At 33.0% G+C, this 19,275-nt stretch overlaps 1 protein-coding gene across 9 annotated transcripts in view; it reads left to right on the top strand.

Annotated features, from left to right (window-relative positions):
- POLK (DNA polymerase kappa) overlaps positions 1 to 19,037 on the top strand; it is a 66,549-nt gene extending 47,512 nt beyond the window's left edge. For 7 of the 9 annotated variants that reach the window (XM_077867810.1, XM_077867803.1, XM_077867817.1 and 4 more), the window contains 9 exons: positions 987 to 1,226; positions 2,544 to 2,668; positions 4,085 to 4,251; positions 6,992 to 7,024; positions 10,454 to 10,550; positions 12,487 to 12,658; positions 14,429 to 15,358; positions 16,243 to 16,285; positions 16,463 to 16,570. In XM_077867810.1, the coding sequence (XP_077723936.1) occupies positions 987 to 1,226; positions 2,544 to 2,668; positions 4,085 to 4,251; positions 6,992 to 7,024; positions 10,454 to 10,550; positions 12,487 to 12,658; positions 14,429 to 15,358; positions 16,243 to 16,285; positions 16,463 to 16,547 (1,892 nt within the window). In that variant the 3' untranslated portion in view covers positions 16,548 to 16,570. Of the gene's footprint in view, positions 1 to 986; positions 1,227 to 2,543; positions 2,669 to 4,084; positions 4,252 to 6,991; positions 7,025 to 10,453; positions 10,551 to 12,486; positions 12,659 to 14,428; positions 15,359 to 16,242; positions 16,286 to 16,462 lie in introns of all 9 variants that reach the window. The other 2 variants (XM_077867782.1, XM_077867833.1) reach the window with 2 other exon arrangements.
- Positions 19,038 to 19,275: the final 238 nt, after the last annotated feature.

Raw genomic sequence — 19,275 nt, 5'->3', positions numbered from 1 at the left:
TTAATTTGGAAAACATTTATATGTAATAAAATTATGACATGAGATCAGAAAGCTCTGTTGTTAATCTTAATTTTTATAAATACATTTAAACTGCATTTCTCTTCCATTAAGCCCAGAAAGTAATCTTTAATGATTCATTCATGAGGACATTTTTAGTCTTGGCATAGATTTAAGTATATTTTACAGTCTAATTGTGAAAATGCAAATAAAATGAGGTAAAAACCGGATTAGTATTTTTATTTTACTTTTTAATAGTAATATTAGGTTGTAGTCTACTGATAATAGTAAAGAAATATGTTAATCTGATCGGACCTTAAGAATTTATATACTTAAAGAAGCATAACTTCCAGCAGAAAGAATTACTATTTATTTCAAATGAGCCCTCAGTAAAAGTGATAATTTATATATAAGCAAATCAAAATCAAAATCAGCATTTAAAAGAAGAAAAGTGAGAGTATTTTAACATCTGAATAGCTTCTTCCATGAATGAAGAAAATTTAAGGTTTTTTCTCTCTAAAAACAAAACTTGTCAGGCAATAATTACTCTTGATTGCTTAATGCCTTTTTCCTCATTCTAATATAATTTTAATTAAATTCTAATTTAATGGGTAAAGGAAAAAAAGCTTTTTTTTTTTTTTTTTTTTTTAAAGAACAGTTAATGTGAGTCTTGGCCTGATTCTATATTTCAGTTAATTTAGGTAAGAGACACAAATTTGTGATTTTTACATAGGATGTTTCCTCTTCAAATGTATACTTTGGAAATAGATAATATTCCTTTAAAGAAAACTCTAGAATCAGTATTTTCTTTGTTAAACAAAGAAATATAAATAACATTTCTGATCCTGGCTCTTAGAAATAAAACTTTTAACAAAAGAAACAAAATAAACTAGATTTGTTTTGTCTTTAGAAAGCATGTAGAGAAACCTCATTTATGAAGTATGTACTTCTTAAAATGAAGATAATTACTGTTCCTGTTTGTAATTTAGATAAACCAAGAAAAGAAGTTAATAAACTGAGGGAGCATGAACGGTCCATCTCTCCACTACTTTTTGATGATAGTCCTCCTGATTTGCAGTCCCAAGGAAATCCTTTACAAGGGAACTCTGAGGAAGAGGATAATCCTCAAACACTCCAAAATTCGATTGTTTTTGGAACATCAGCTGAGGAAGTGGTAAAGGAAATTCGTTTCAGAATTGAGCAAAAAACAACACTGACTGCCAGTGCAGGTACTTAAAAGTGATTTGATGGCTGCCATAGTTAAGATTTTCAGACTAATCCAAGTATAATATTAATAGTTTCTCCTTATGAAGCATATAGTAAAGTTTTACTTATCCTTTTTGATTAAACTTCTGATGACTTTATTCAGAATACTGTGAACCTACAGGTAAATTGGAATTAAGCATAAAAGCCTATGAGCCCAAAGAAAAACACTATCATAAATCTCATGTAGCTATCCTTTTTAAAGCATGAAATATATTTTAATTGATTTAGGACATAATACTTTATTAGTTTTCCCTTTGAAGTGTTCAGCCCTGTCCAGGATTACAGGAGAGACCCCGGGTGACCACAAAGTAAGAGATAGAAGAAGTCCTAACTAGCAATCTAGAACCAGTTAGTGAAGGGAAAAAGAGTTTACAAATGTCAGTAACCCATGAAGGTATCATTGTGTCTTGGCATAGAAACTGACATTCTTCATGAGGACCCTAAATTATTATGATTAGGTTAATCCTTTTTTTCGGTACCAAAGAGTGAGAATAAGTAATACATTTTAGTAGGATGTGTATAAAAATGGAAATGAATCATTTAATGATTGTATTTGGGTTTTTTAAAAAAGATTATATTGATTTGACAGAGAGAGAAAACACAACCAGGCGGAGCAGTAAGCAGAGGGAAAGGGAGACACAGGCTCTCCGCTCAGCTCTGTCCCAGGACCCTGGCATCGTGACCTGAGCCGAAGGCAGATGCTTAACCGACTGAACCAATTATCAATGAATTAAATTATCTTAATCATTGTGTCTCCTAGAAATTTTAAAACATCTTTCCGAAAAGTGCTAATTTGCTTTGTCAATAACATAAAAAGAGTACGTCTATTTTATCATTGTCTTAAATATAATGGAACCTAGAATCTTTGAATTTTTTTCTTTATGTGATAATCTATACAAAAGACCTTTTCAAAGAGTAAACATCCATCCTAAATTATATTCTGGGTATTTTCTATTAGTCAGCCCTGTATTGCTACTAAAGATAGTATGTAAACTAATAATATCACTTAAACTTAGAAATTACTCTTAGACTTCAAAAATAACATGGAGATTTAAATATTCTTCAGTCCTGCTACCACAATAACTATACAGTTCCTTTTCCTAAAATTATATTGAGCCCTGGGAAGATAGGTAGTTATCAGATGTTATTTTTAAATTACTATTTCACATCATTTCAAGCGTTTTGCATTCATTCACCTTTTCTTTTTCTGTATTGTAATATCATATTTTTAAATGATACCTGTCAACTTCTTTGAGTCATCAGAGTTCTCTTCTTTTAAGGCATTGCCCCAAATACAATGTTAGCAAAAGTATGCAGTGATAAGAATAAACCAAATGGACAATACCAAGTTCTCCCCAACAGACAAGCTGTGATGGACTTCATCAAGGACTTACCCATTAGAAAGGTGAGATTTTGTATAATATTGATATAAAATATACTTTTATTTATATTTAAACATAAACTATATAAGCATATATACATATACTGAAGAGATACTACTTAGAATGGTAGTAATAATTCTTTGCTGGAAAGTTTTGAAACAATAGGTAACAAGAAAGAAGTGTAATGGATGATTGAATTTGGATTTGAAGAAACCTTTCTATGAAACCCTAAAATTGAGGTTTAGGAAACTTGCTGCCAAAAAGTTTTAAGAAAGGAATAGTTGAAAGACTTTTAAGTGTACCTCTGCCAAGAAGAACAGAAATAAAAAGAATACTTGTGGGGATCCCTGGGTGGCTCAGTGGTTTAGCACCTGCCTTCCGCCCAGGACGTGATCTTGGAGTCCCGGGATCAAGTCTTGCATCGGACTCCTTACATGGAACGTGCTTCTCCCTCTGCCTGTGTCTCTGCCTCTCTCCTTCTCTCTCTGTGTCTCTCATGAATAAATAAATAGAATCTTTAAAAAAAAAAAAAAAAGAATACTTGTAAGACTCCTTTCAGCTATAACTTAATATACTGAGTTCTAAAGTCTACATTGCTATCAGATTAATAGGTTTGATAATTCAAAAAGATGATGTAGAAATTTAATTGATTTTGGCCAAAAAAAAAAACCCAAAATACTTTACTATCTTTAAATGGTAAAACGAGGGGTTATAGAAAGGGTATGTTGTATTATTTTTTACAGCTTGTAGATTTTTTCTGCAAACATACGCTTTTTTAAAAACAATAATTGCACTACACTCTATTTAATGTTCTGGGGCTTGACTTTCTCATATCATGTATAGGAGTGAATTTAAATAAACAGTTTTCAGTGCTCAGAAGAAAAGCTATAACAGAGAATATAATGTATGATCACTAAATAGTTTAAAATATGTATGATATAGCTATAAAGCAATGTTTTCCAGTGTGTTTTTCAAGATATGAAATAGGTAAATCCATTAAATAAGGTTCTGGGTTCAAAGAACTTTGGAACATACCAGCCTTAGTGATTTTATATTTGAGAGCAAGCAGGCAGTGGGAGAGAGAAAAGCAGACTCGCTGCTGAGCACGGAGTCAGATCAAGGGCTGCATCCCAGGACCCTGGATCATGACCTGAGCTGAAAGCAGGTAGCTAACAGACTGAGCCACCCAGATGTCTCTTTAATGCTTTTTAAAACTATGTGAAATTTAAAATTTAAAATTTCCATGCAACACTAGTTTAGGAAATGTGCCCAGAAATAAAGTAGTTTTCCAGTATGACTTGTGAAGATGGTCACATTATTCCAATAACCTCTTATAACCCAATAACCTCTTATTGGTTATAAAAGGTATAATGATATTATATATCTGTTCTTGCCTTAATGTAAAACTGTATTAATGATAAATATTGACTCTTTTCTAGGTTTCTGGAATAGGAAAAGTTACAGAGAAAATGTTAAAGGCACTTGGAATTATTACTTGTACAGAACTCTACCAACAGAGGGCATTACTTTCTCTTCTTTTCTCTGAAACATCTTGGCATCATTTTCTTCATATTTCCCTGGGTCTAGGTTCAACACACCTGGCAAGGTATCTATATGTATAGTCATTCTGTTTTTTCTTTTCTTTTTTTTTTTTTCATTCTGTTTTTTCTTGATCATTTGGTGAAATAACAGTTTTAACCATTGACATGGAGGCTATGGGATAACATGTTTTTTGTTCGTTTTTAAAGATTTATTTATTTATTCCAGAGAGAGAAAGAGCAGGAGGGGCAGAGAGAGAGGGAGAGAGAATCCTCAAACAGACTTCCAGTGTGTGAGCCTAATGCAGGGCTTGATCCCAGGACCCCAAGATCATGACCTGAGCTGATACCAAGAGTCAGATGTTCAACTGACTATGCTACTCAGGAGCCCCTATAGAATAACATATATTAAAAAAAATTTTAGGCTAGTTCATTCTAGAATATAATTTTTGAATTAGAATCAAAAGATTGGAGGTGGGAGGAAAGGAAAAGAAGAACAAAGAATCAGTGTTTGGCTGTTGGCTGTAGCTATTGGTTAGGTAGACAAGAGGAATGATGAGTACTTTCTTTTCTGTACTTGCCTTGTGTTTTGTTCGAAATGTAAGGCTAGTGGTGGTCTGATTGTTGAGGAAAGAAAGGTGCTCATATCCAGAATTTACCCTGTATGCAAGGGGATTTAATGATTCTTTGAAAGCCTTCATGAGTTAGCTACATTTCTTTTCTTTTGTAGACTTGTAAATGATTGGCTGATTCATTCAATACTGAATACTTAATAGGTATTGTTCTAGGCACTGGAAAGAAGAGTAGGCAACAAGACAAAGTCTTGCCTTCATGGAGTTTGCAGAATAGTGTGGCGGAATAAGCCAATGAAGAAAGTAAGGCCGAGTAAGGGAACAGAAAATGACTTGGGGAATAAGAGTGGGGTTGGCAGCCATGATCCAGGGGCAGGAACTTGAAGGGGCCACCACACAAAGATGTAGGAGAGGTCCTGTGATTCGTCCCTGCTGCTCTTTCACCTCGGTCTTAAAAAGAAGATCCTACAGCTCGAAGAGTACACTGTTGGGAGTGGGTGAAAAGAAGGGAATTTTTAAAAAGAATGGGAATTAACACTGGGCACTATTTTTATAATTTTATCATCATCCTGTCAGCCTGCCCTCAAAATAATTCCTTTATATTCTTATATAAGTAAGAGAAAATAGATTACTGAGGAGGCATAAAAATAAGTTTGATAAAATAAACCTGCTAAATCTTACAGAGGTTGCAAGTACTGCTTTTCTCATCTGTCTGTGCTCCTCATTCTTTTTTTTAAGATTGTATGTATGTATGTATGTATATATGTATGTATTTATTTATTTATTTATGACACACACAGAGACGCAGAGACACAGGGAGAGGGAGAAGCAGGCTCCCCATGGGAAGCTCCATGTGGGACTCAATCCCAGAACCCCAGATTCACACCCTGAGTTGAAGGCAGATGCTCAACCACTGAGCCACCCAGGCATCCTCTATGCCCCTCATTCTTAAGCTCATAGTTAGCTGACTTTGATCTTGAGTGGCTATAATGGAAAGATCAAAGAAGGAAATCACACAAGTATAAATAATCTAGTATTTGGAGGTAATGGGGAATAAAACTTTCTTCTTGGGATCCCTGGGTGGCGCAGCGGTTTGGCGCCTGCCTTTGGCCCAGGGCGCGATCCTGGAGACCCGGGATCGAGTCCCACGTCGGCTCCCGGTGCATGGAGCCTGCTTCTCCCTCTGCCTGTGTCTCTGCTTCTCTCTCTCTCTCTCTGTGACTATCATAAATAAATAAATAAAAATTTATTAAAAAAAATAAATAAATAAAATAAAATAAAATAAAACTTTCTTCTTTAATCCCAGAATTATCCTCTTTTTAATTTCCATAGTGCTTGAAAACAATATGGTTCTTGATACAACATGGCATGTATTAACCTCTGGTATTTAAAGATGCAGGTGACACTGAGAAGTGAAATTCATGGGTAATTTATAATAATGTAAAAGAACAAACCTCCCTTGCCTTCTGTGTACCTTCTCTATTCCAATATTCTGCTTTATGTTTTAATCTGTAATACTTCTAACCTTCTGACATACTCCATATTTACTTCTATCTTGGTTTATTTATCTCCCTCCACTAGGATACAAGTTTCTTACGGATAGGAACTTCGTCTGTTTTGGTCATAACCGTATACCCAATGCCTAGAATAGTACTTTATTCCTAGTAGGTCTGTTGAATATGTGGAGAATGTCATGTCACATGTCATTTCAGCTTTTTAGTTTCAACTACTTCTATCCAAACTGCTAGAATTCAACCAAACTAGATGGTTCAGATTCTGAATCCCCATCCTAATACTGTATCCAAATTCTGAGGGTCTATAAATCTATAGTAAATAGCTGTAGGACAGCAAAGTTAATATTCTAAGCCAAAAACTAAGTAATTGATATTTAATTATATCATATAACTGCAAGCCATTACAGTACTCTTATTGGTTTTTATAAGTTGCGGTTTTTATATTCACACTTTTAATAGAAGTAGTTTATAATCTCAACCTATTTTCAGATTTGTTCTCTTTGATAGATATAGACTTGATTAATTAGCATCTATCTCTTTTTTGTTGATAGTTTTATTTTGATATTTTAAAAACTCATTGTTTTTCCTGATATATAAATTTTAACCAAAAACATTAAAGAGATCCTTAAGTGATAATTGAGATGTTAAACCCTCTTACTTGACTAAAGAGAATTAGTCTTCTTTGAGAAAGCAACAAAAACTTTTTTTTTTTTCATTTCAAGGGATGGAGAAAGGAAAAGCATGAGCGTTGAGAGGTAATGTTTTATTATTATTAATTGTTCATAATTCATGTTATTTTAAACTAAGTTTTTATAATTTTAGTAAAATATCACTGAGATGGAAAAATCTATTTGCAAACCAAATGACATTTTTCAGTAGTTGACATTACTAACCTAAGTATTCCAGTACAATGCTTTATTATCTTTGCTTGCTATGCTCTCCATGGGAAAAAAATTTAACTGAAGTAATAATTTTTTTTTAATGTTGGTTTCCTCCTATTCAATGAAAACCAAGCATCTCTGGATTCTAAATCTTAATTTCTAGCTTTGTTTATAAGAAAAATTACTGAGTGTTATTTGGGAAATTTAAGAAGGGACCACATAAATTCTTCCTAAAACTCTTCAAATGTTGGTCAAGTAGTAAGATATTGATGAAAGTGAGCTTACAGGAGTTGTAGTTCAATGGTTTACAATCTTGTTTGGAAAATAAATGAAATCTTGACGAGACTGTTGTTTTCTGAAATATGTCATTGTTTGAGAAGTCCCTAAATTATTTCCTCCAAACACCAAAGTTCCACTGTGATAGATGTTTAAGAACCACTGATCTAGTACAAGGTTGTGTTCCTTTTTCACATACATTATTTTTTTCGAGTTTATTTATTTACTTATTTAAAGAATTTTTTTTAAATGTTATTTATTTGACAGAGTGAGGGTGAGCAGGGAGAGCAGCAGAGGGAGAGAGAGAGAGAAGCACTCTCCCTGCTGAGCAGGGAGCCCATGTGGGGCTCCATCCCAGGACCCTGGGATCATGACCTGAGCTGAAGGCAGATGTTTAACCTACTGAGCCATCCAGTCGCTCCTTATTTATTTATTTTTAGTAACCTCTCTACCTAGGATGGGGCTCAAACTCATGACACTGAGATCAAGAGCCAACTGAACCAGCCAGGAACCCCTCACATACACTATTTTTAATCAGAAAAGTTGAATTACTTTTACAAGGCAACATGATCAGTAAATGACTTTGAAAACATTGTTTTAGGCTGTGGTTTACATAAAAGGAAAAGAGGAGGAGGAAGATTCCAAAAGTGAGATAGTACTGCCCTATTTAATGAATTTTTTCTTCCATTTTATCTTTTGTTATTGAGAACATTGCTTAGCATACAATAATATTAATATTAACTATATTAATATTTTTAAGAAAGGGCCAACAGAATGGGAAAAGATATTTGCAAATGACATATCCAATAAAGAGTTAGTACCCAAAATATATAAAGATCTGATACAACTCAACACCCCTAAAATGAATAATCTGTCCTTTTTCTCCACATCCTTGCCAACACTTACTGTTTCTGAGTCTTTGATTTTAGCCATTGTGATAGGTGTGAGGTGATATCTCATCTTAGTTTTGATTTACATTTCCCTGCTGAGTGATGTTGAGTATCTTTTCATGTGTCTTAGTTATCTGTATGTCTTCTTCGAAGAAAGGTCTGTCTATGTCTTCTGCCCATTTTTTAATGGGATTATTTGGTATTTTGGTATCGAGTTGTCTCATTCTTTATATATTTTGAACACTCACTCTTTTTCAGACATGTTATTTGCAAATATCTTCTCCCATTCTGTAGGATGTCTTTTGGTTATGTTGGTTGTTTCCTTTGCTGTGCAGAAGCTTTTTATTTTGATGTAGTCCCAAATAGTTTATTTTTGCTTTTGTTTCCCTTGCCTTGGGAGACATATCTAGAAAGATGTTATGACCAATGTCAGAGAAATTACTGCCTGTGCTCTTTTCTAGGATTTTTATGACTTCAGGTCTCATATTAGGTCCTTAACCCATTTTGAGTTTATTTTTGTGTATGGTATAACAAGATGGTCCATTTTCATTCTTTCGCATGTAGCTAGCTGTCCAGTTTTCCCAACACCATTTGTTGAAGAGACTTTTTCCCATTGTGTATTCTTCCCTCTGTTGTTGAAGATTAATTGACCATATAATTGTGGGTTTATTTCTGGACTTTATCCTCTCTTGCATTGATCTTGTATTTATTTTTGTGCCACTACCATACTGTTTTGATTACTATAGCTCTGTAGTGTAACTTGAAATCTGGAATTGGGATACCTCCAGCTTTGCTTTTCTTTTTGTAGATTGCTCTGGCTATTTGGGGCCTTTTGTGGTTCCATTACAAACTTTAGGGTTGTTTGTAATAGTTCTGTGAAAAATGCTTTTAGTATTTTTTTGGATTTTATGTAAATTCAAGTTAGTTAACATATAGTGTATTATTAATTTCAGGGGTATTATTTAGTGATTCATCAGTTGCGTGTAATTCTCAGTGCTCATTACATCAAGTGCCCTTCTTAATGTCCGTCATTCAGTTACCCCAGGCCCCACCTACCTTCTCTCCAGCAGCCCTCAGTTTGTTCCCTATAGTTAAGTGTGTTATTGGTATTTTGATAGAGATTGCATTTAATCTTTAGATTGCTTTGGGTAGTATAGACATTTTATCAAAAATTGTTCTTCCTACCCATGAGAATGGAATGTCTTTCCATTTGTTTGCGTCTTCTTAATTTCTTTTACAAATGCTGTGTAGTTTTCAGAATACAGGTCTTTCACCTCTTTGGTTAGGTTTTTTCCTAGGGATTTTATTATTTTTGGTTTAATTACAAATGGGATTGTTTTCTTAATTTCTCTTTCTGTTGGAAAATTAGTGTATAGAAATTCAATGGGTTTCTGTACATTGATTTTTGTATCCTATAATCTTACTGAATTCATTCATCAGTTCTAATAGTTTTTTGGTGGAATCTTGGGTTTTTATGGTATGGTGTTATTTGCATATAGTGAAAGTTTTACTTCTTCCTTACCAATATGGGTGCCTTTAATTTCTTTATGTTGTCTAATTACTGTGACTAAGACTTCCAGTACTATGTTGAATAAAGTGGTGAGAGTGGACATCCTTGTCTTGTTACTGACCTTAAGGAAAAGGCTCTCAGTTTTTCCCCATTGAGTATGATGTAGCTGTGGGTTTTTTGTATAAGGCCTTTCTTATATTGAGAAATGTTTCCTCTAAACCTACTTTGTGGGGAGTTTGAATCGTGATTGGATGTTATATTTCGTGAAATGCTTTTTCTGCATCTATTGAGATGATCATATGTTTTTATCTTTTGTCTTATTGATTTGTTATCTCATTAAAATGAGATGATCATGTTTTTTATCCTTCCTCTTAGTGATGTGATATATCAGACTTTAATCAACTTAAAAAATATTATAGATAAAGCAAATATACCTTTGCTAATTAGACTATAAATGGTCTTCAATTATTTAGGTAGATTTTTAGATGTTTAATTATATCTTAGTTCATCTGAAAATTTTATTTTGTACTACAGAAAATATAACTTGATGCTAGGCTGTTTAAACAAACTATATCATTCCTAAATTACAGTTTACTCTATGCACCAAAATCATTCTTGTCTTTCTAGGACATTCAGTGAGATAAGTAAAGCAGAAGAACAGTATAACTTGTGCCAGGAACTTTGCAGTGAACTTGCTCAAGATCTGCAGAAAGAAGGACTAAAGGTACTTTATTTTAATGTGGTATTCTTAGATTTTTTTAATTTTTGATAGTAAAATGCGACCATAAAGGAAGAGTTAGGTTTTGCATTTGAGTACAAACTGAGAAACATTAGAAAGGAATATTCCCATCCTCAGTAGAGACAAATTCAATTCTGACCCATAATTGAGGCCTGTGATAAGATCATTGAATGAAGAAGCAACGTACAAGGGTGGGCTGGCTCCAGACTAACTCCAGAGTTATTACTACTTCAGGAGTACATTTGAATAAGTTCAAAATCAGTTATACTGATATTAGAGAATAAGACAAAGTTAAAGATGTCTCTAGAACTTTATTTGCTTATTATAAATTTCTTTCCTACCATACTTTAATGTTTTTCTCTGGTGGACAATGACTTTCTAGAATAGGCGCTTGGTTTCAAGGCCCTAGTTTCATGTTGTTTAACACATTCAGAACAAAACCTGAAAGGCTTTAAATTTCTGTTTTATAATCTTTACTCAAAACAGTCCATATTTAATATTTTTCCAAATTCTGAAACCATAGGTGGGGTTACTACAAAGTGTGATACAAAGGTATTCAAAAGTTATTACAAAAAAATAAAAAAACCAGTAAAAGTTATTACAAAGAATGGAACATCTATATATTTCTTTTTTTTCTACCTCCCTTTTACATACATTTCTTATAACTCTTCTCTCTTATACCTTACGTAGAAAGAGTTGATTTAAAAAAAATTTTAATAAACCTGTAATTTTAGAATCATTTAAGATTTACAGAAATGTAGTAAAGATAATATAGAGAGTTCTGATATACCCAGTTTCACTCATTATTAACATACTATTTTAGCTATATTGTCATAGTACATTTGTCAAAGCTCAGAAATTGACTTTAGCATATCGCTATGACTAAACTCCAGATGTTATTTGGATTTTACCTGTTTTTCCATTAATGCCCTCTTTCTGTTGCAGGGTTCAGTCCAGGGAACCACATTGCATTTAGTTGTCATGTCTCCTAATCCCCTTTAATCTTTAACAGTTTGTCAGTATTTCCTTGTTTTTCATGATCTTGATGTCTTAAGGAGTATTAACCAGGTATCCTGCAGGGTGTCTTTCCATCTAGGTTTGGCTGATGTTTTTCTCATGATTAGACCAGGGTTAAAGATTTTTAGAAAAAATATCAGAGGTGAAGTGTCCTCATTACATTCTATCAAGGTGTATGGTAACTACAAGTTATCACAAGTGATACTAACCTTTGTCACCTAAGTTGGTGTTTCCTAGGCTTCCAAACTGTGAAGTCACTATTTTTTCCTTTCCATATTCTGTTCTTTGGAAGTGAGTCAGTAAGTCAGCCCACTCTCAGAACTTCCAGAAGGTAGTAAATATTTTTTATTTTAACAATTTTTAAGTTACAATTATGTGCATATGGTGCAACCATCACCACTGTGAATCTCCAGAGCTTTTTCATTATCCCAAACTTAAATTCTGTATCCATTAAACAGTAACTGTAAAGGGAGTTCTTACATGTAAGTGGGTTAGCATAGTATTTGGCATATAGTTGGCACACAGTAAGTGTGAGCTATCTGCAAGACCCTTTCAATGGAGACCTCTTTAAGAAGCTTTTTTTCCCTCTCTTTTTAGGTACTGAATTCTAAAAGAGACTTAGTAAAAAGAAAAATGATCACTTCATGTTGCCATTTATATAAAAACTTCTTTTATAAAAACTCATTTGAGTAGGGGAGTAATAATTATTGGCTAAAATTGAATTTTTAAATTACTTATATATCTCAATTCTTTTGGATAGATTTCATTACCATGTTTTATAAATAATTGATTATACTTCTATAGTATATGTATATAAGATATCTTTCTGATTTTTTTCTAAACTACAAAATAACTATTTTCTAGAAGTTAGAAAACTGCATATTACGTATTCTGTTTGTTACAGGGTAGAACTGTTACCATTAAACTGAAGAATGTAAATTTTGAGGTAAAAACTCGTGCATCTACAGTTTCATCTGTTGTTTCTACTACAGAAGAAATATTTGCTATTGCTAAAGAGTTGCTAAGAACAGAAATTGATGCTGATTTTCCACATCCCTTGAGATTAAGACTTATGGGTATGACTTTTCTTGTTTTTTTTTCTTAAATCTGCTAGACTTTCCCAAAGAAATCAACTTGGGAAGTATTCTGTCCTTCATTTTATTTCTTAAACCTATTTAGGAGGTTGTACCTATACTTCCATTTTTCTTAATTCTTAGAACCTGATGTATGTGAAACCATGCTCATTAATTTAATTCCCATAAGAACCAACTGCAGTTATTCTTTTCCTTGCCACTTACTGAAATTCTTGGGACTACTTATGTTTCAAAATTTAAAACTTTTCAGATTTCTTTTTTTTTTTTTTAAGATTTTTATTTATTCATGAGAGACACAGAGAGACAGAGAGAGAGAGGCAGAGAAACAGGCAGAGGGAGAAGCAGGCTCCATGCAGGGAGCCCGATATGGGACTTTATCCCAGATCCTGGGATCACACCCTGAGCCGAATGTAGACGCTCAACCACTGAGCCACCCAGGCGTCCCTCACACTAATGCTTTTGTAGCAAAACAAGAGAATATTCACACTAAGTTGGAAAGACTCTAAATAGCCTCATATCAATTCAGTCATCTTATATTTATTGCTTATGATTTTCAGAGCTTTTTAAATTTCAGAATTATAGACATGGGATTGTCACAATACAAAACCATACCTACAGCCACAATGTAAACAAATAAACAAACCAACTTCCTAAAGTGAACTGGGTGAGAGGATGTACATGGATAAGCATTCCAGATGCCAACTTTACTGCTAAGACTGAATCATTAGCTATACTTTCATATATGAAACATTAGCACACGCTTGTAATTGGTTGAGTAAAGTATGTTGATTAAAAGAGCTAAACAGCAGATGTTTATAATAGCTTCATTCATAACTGCCAAAATTGGGAAACAACCAAAATGTCCTTCAGTAGTAGGTGAATGGAAATTGGGACAGAAAATGGAATATCTTTCAGTGTGTAAAAGAAATAAGCTATCAAGCCATGAAAACACATGGAGGAACCTTAAATGTATGTTATTAAGTGAAAGAAGCCAATTTGAAAAGGTTAAATACTGTGTGGTTCAAACCCTATGACATTCTGGAAAAGACAAAACTGTGGAGATAGTGAAAAGATGAGTGGATGTCAAAGATAGGAGATGGAGAAGGGATGAATAGGTGTAGCACAGAGAATTTTTAGAACTGTGAAACTATTCTGTATGATGCTATAATGGTGGCTACATATCATTAAGCACATGTCAAAGTCCATAGGATGTACACCATGAATAACCCTAATGTAAACTATGGACTTTGAGTGTTAATGTTGTTGTCAACACAGATTCATCATTTGTAACAAACATACCGCTCTGGTGCAGGATGTTGGTTGGAGGAGGCTTTGCATGGTGTGGGCAGAGGATATGTAGGACCTCTATACTTCTTTGCTCACTTTTGCTGTAAACCTAAAATTGCTATAAAAAACAAAGCCTACTGGGAAAAAAGAGCTAGAGTGTGTGAAGTTGACTCCAATTAGTTGGTATTTAATGGTATCTTATGTCAGATATTAGTTGAAAGACATATAATCATGCTACCTCCCAACAGATACTATTTAGTGATATCCAGTTTGATAAAGGAAAGTAAGTTTCATGCAAAGTACTTATTTTGAAAAAGCATACTTTAATTCAGAAAATATGCAGTATTGCTTATTTTTCACTAAACATACTTTTGTATATATGTCATAACAGTATTATGCAAAATATTTTTATGGATTATGAGTGAATTGGCTTTGTTACAAAATTAATTGTGGTTGATTTTTTAGGTGTACGATTATCTAGTTTTCCCAATGAAGAAGACAAGAGACACCAACAAAGGAGCATCATTGGCTTCTTACAGGCTGGAAACCAATCTCAGTCAGCCCCTGGGTGTATACTAGAGAAAACTGACAAAGATCAGTTTCTAAAATCTTTAGAAATGTCTCATAAGAAGAGTTTCTTTGATAAAAAGCGATCAGAAAGGAATTGGAGCCACCAAGACACATTTAAATGTGAAGCTGTGGATAAGCAAAGTTTACAGACATCACATTCATTTCAAGTTTTAAAGAAGAAGATGAACGAGAATCTCAAAACATCAGAGAATTCAAATAACTCTCAGATATTTACTTGTCCCATTTGCTTTAGAGAGCAAAGAAGCATCAGTCTAGAAGCCTTTAATAAACATGTAGATGCATGTCTTGATGGACCTTCAATCAGTGGAATCTCTAGCGTGTTCTCACATTCACATGCTTCCTCTACAGAAGTTAACAAGAAAGAAAATGTATATCCTTCTTTCTCACAGAGTGAGAAACAGGATTATGAAACCCATCAGAGGAATTCAGAAATCAATTTTATAGAGCTACCAGAGACTGAAGATAACCCAGCTAAAGCAGAAAGTGTAGATGCTTTAAGTGATAAGCACAGCAAAGAGGAATGTGCTAGTCTTCCAAGTAAACCATTTAATATTGAAAAATGTTGTCAGAATTCTTCCTCTACTGTTTCATTGGAAGATATTGCGTCATTAAGTCGGCAAGAATCCTCCCAGCCTTATTTACAAGCTCTAGTTTGTCCTGTTTGTAACCTAGAACAAAAGACTTCAGATCTTACCCTGTTCAATGTGCATGTGGATGTATGCTTAAATAAGGGCATTATCCAGGAACTGAGAAAGGATAAAGTTAACCTAGCTAACCAACCCAGAGAAAACACCAAAAGTACTGGTGAGTTTGCAGTCTTTTTTTTTTTCAATTTTATTTAAACTTAGTTAATTAACCTATAATATATTATTTGTTTCAGAATTACAGTTCACAGTCATTTTAAAGAAAGTGATTTTCTAAGACTGTTTTATTAAAATAAAATTGAGATTGTTGTTAAATTTAAAGCACGTACTACTGTTAAAGGGATAGGTTGTGTACAGTGCCATTTAGGGAAATGTTAGTTACCTTAGCATAGGTTAGAATTACCTGAAGCCATTAGATTTTAAATTGGGGAAGACTATTCTGGGCTTGATTTAGCACAAAATGAACTCAGAGGTTGAGGGAGCTGAGTAATCTAACCAAAGGCAAAATTCCTATAGAATAAGTAAGTCACAGGGGTAAATGGTACAGCATAAGGAATATAGTCAACAGTATTATAATAGCACTATATGGTGACAGACGGTTCCTCCATTTGTGGTGAGGATAAGCATAATGTATGAACTTGTTGAATCTCTATGTTGTGCACCTAAAACTAATACAGCATTATATCTCAACTATACTTCAATTTAAAAAAAAAAAAAGTCCTTCAGAGAACTTTTGCCAAGGAGTGGTAAATAACTATAATCACACAGCCAGAAAGCCTCTCTAACTTGTTTTTTGGTAGTCCAACTGAAGACCAACTTCAAAATTAAAATTAAAAAAAAACAAATTAAGAGAAATACTAATAATATAAGTAAATTACAAAGAAATTAGGCAATAAAGTTATTTTTTGATGTGTCTCAATATGAATTATATAGTACTAAAGGAGTTTTTATTATCTCTAATCAGTCAGCTTTAGCTTTTTATACAGCATTTTAATTATTTCATGTTGTTCATTATGGAATTTCTTGACTTTTCTTCCTCTAAAGATAACTCAGGCAGAGTGCAGAAGACTGCAACAAAACCAAAAAGGTATGGCTAATTTGAGTTTTAACTAAGCTGGCTATAAAATTGTTATATTTTTAGGTCTAATTTATAGATGTTGAAATTTGTTCTTATGAACCAAGTAAAATTTTAAAAATCAGTGATTTGTAAAACATTTTAAAAATACCTTCCTGCATTTTAACTGTGTGTTCTTTTCTATTTCAGGCCGGGATTGATGACAAAGTACTCAGCATCAAAGAAAACAAAACCAAACAATTCCAGACACACTCTTGATGTATTTTTTAAATGAACATTGAACATTTTCTCACTGAACGTTTTATTGATAGAAACTTGTTATTTTATAATCAATGAATCTCTTCTTCTTCATTAAGTTTATGGATTCATGTAGTGAAAGGCAAGTGCAATAATTCCTCCCCAAATGACATTTCCTTTATATGAATTTGGAATATGTACTAATTAACTTCTGTAAACACCTTTGGGATAACCATGAGAATTTCACTTCTATTATATATCAATCAGAAATTGGTCCTGTTAGAGATAATTTTAAAATGAGAAATTAGGAATGGAATCAGAAAGTGATTTGTTTCTTTATCATGTTTTATAGTGAATATAAAAACATATTTTTAAAAATATATTTATAAGAGCTCTCAGGTTCACACAAACCTAGTTTAGCATAAGAATTTTTCAGTACTGAGCCACCTGGGTGGCTTAGTGGGGTAAGGTTAAGCATCTGATTCATAAGGGGTTCTGAGAGCAAGCCCTGCATGGAGCTTTGTGCTCAGTGGGAAGTCTGCTTGAGAATTTTCTTTCTCTCCTTCTGCCCCTCCTCCTGCTCATGCTTGCACTCTATCTCTCTCTTTTTCTGTGTCAAATAAATTTTTAAAAATCTTTTTTAAAAAAAAAGAATTTTTCAGCACTGAGCCACTTTATTGGTACTAGACCAGTATATTTGTTTTAGTAACTTCTACGACTTTGTATATTCATATTTTAGCTCCTAGTATCTTCAGATATCTCATGAGCATTCATAATTAAAATTTATCATAAGTTCTATGAAGAATATTAGCTTGGCAGAACAAGGATGAAGGTCTTGTTACCTTCAGGAAAATAGTATCAGAGTATTATTTTCTGTGTTAAAAGAATTGTTTAAAATAGGATTATCCATTTGATTTTTTTTTTTTACTTAGAATTCCTTTAGCTTATGAGTAAGCACATGGTTCACTTTAAAAAATATTTAGTCTAAGATTCAAAGCAATTAAATTTATTTGTAGGTCTTTAAAATGGTGGTATTTCATTTCTTGAGAATATCTCATTTATTTTACTTATATTTCTATCATATTTTTATTAATATTTATGAAAGAAGACAGTAGCTTCAGTAGTTACTCCAAATACTTTTGTGCTATTAATACAATTTTTTTTTCAAAAAACAATTATTTAATGGAAACATGAAGATGGAAGCCGTTTTGTTTTACTCCTTTAAGGAACTGAATTTTTCGTCTCTTATATTTTTGTTTTTTCTTTTCCTACTTTTCATATTTTATAGCTCATTATCTAAATTTATGAAGACATAGTATTTTAGGAATAGGTTAAATTAGGATCTTATACAGCCTTTGGCCAAAGTGGTAACTTGACTTGAAATTCCTATTGTTTAAAATTAGGTTTAATATTTATTAGCATGCCCAGTCTTAGGCCTAATATTATCATATGCTATGGTGAATTCAGAGTTGTAGAGCTGTGGGTCTTGTGTGATTTGTGTATCTAAAGTCTACAAAATCAAGTTCAGTGAAGTACTGATTTAATGCATTGAAAAGTTAACAGCATCATATTTAGTTGTTCCTGTCTTGCCTCAGGTTTATTTTTATTGCATTTTCAACTTTAGAGTAAATGGGAAATTATTTTAATTTAGATGATTCATTTAATTGAATGTTATTTAGTAATGTTTAATAATAATTTAAAATAAAAGTGGATGTGTTTAATTGATCTTTTAACCAGTAAAAATGGTTTCCTTACTTTTCTACTCTTTTCCTACTTCTGATTCTTTCTCTTTGATCCTCTTTGCCCAGAATTTTCTCCATATTCTTTTCTGTTTTATCTAATGTATCCAACTCATCTACTTTTGTTTTTGTTACTGTTATTTTTGGTGAGTAAACCAATAGAGTTTTATTAAGTGAGGATACAGAGAAAGCTCTCAGAAGTGAGAGGGGTCCCAACAGGCTTGCCCCAACTCATCTACTTTGTATTATGATTTTGCTTTGGGGTATTTTTAGGAAGTACAGCAAAACTACAAAGAACAAGCATCTATGATCTTACCTACTCAAAAGGTGAAAATACAGGAAACCACCTGGGAGAACATATTTGTGACATAAGTAACTTGCCCAAAACTAGTATCCAGAATGTATAACCTAGAAGATATAAATGACTCCTATATATTAGTAAGAAAAAGACAGCCAGTAGAAATTTGGACAAATGACTTTAAGTGTCACTTTACGTAAAAAGAAATCAGACTGCCGGGAAACATGAAAACATTCTCAGCTATATTAGTCATGGGGAAACGAAAAATAAAATCACAAAGAGGTATCATTACATCCCTACCAGATTCATAAAAATGAAAAAAATCCAAAGTTATTAAATTTTGGTGATGATATGGAACAGTGTGAACTCAACTTTGAAAACAATCACTTTAGAAAACAGTTTGCTCTTCTTCGGTATGTTTGACAGGTATGTACATTTAACAACCCAACAATTGCACTCTTAAATAAACTCCTTTGCTGGTTATCTTCCATTTGTTTTCCAGATTTACTCTTGACCCTTGACTCAGCTTTATGTCTAGTAAGGGGCTGTGACAATGGGAAACCTACAGATTTCAGGGAGAAAAGAAGATGAAGTTGGGTATTTTATTCCCACATGTACCTTTTTATATGATCATCTAGAGCTGGTTAGGTCCCTTGAGTGGGACCTGTTCTCTACTCTCTCCTCGGGTTTTTTTTTTTTTTTAAGTTTTATTTATTTAAATAATCTTT

The sequence above is a fragment of the Canis aureus genome, chromosome 2 (assembly GCF_053574225.1).
Source record: "Canis aureus isolate CA01 chromosome 2, VMU_Caureus_v.1.0, whole genome shotgun sequence".
Taxonomy (NCBI): domain Eukaryota; kingdom Metazoa; phylum Chordata; class Mammalia; order Carnivora; family Canidae; genus Canis; species Canis aureus.
This window is presented reverse-complemented; position numbering and strand designations above follow the sequence as displayed.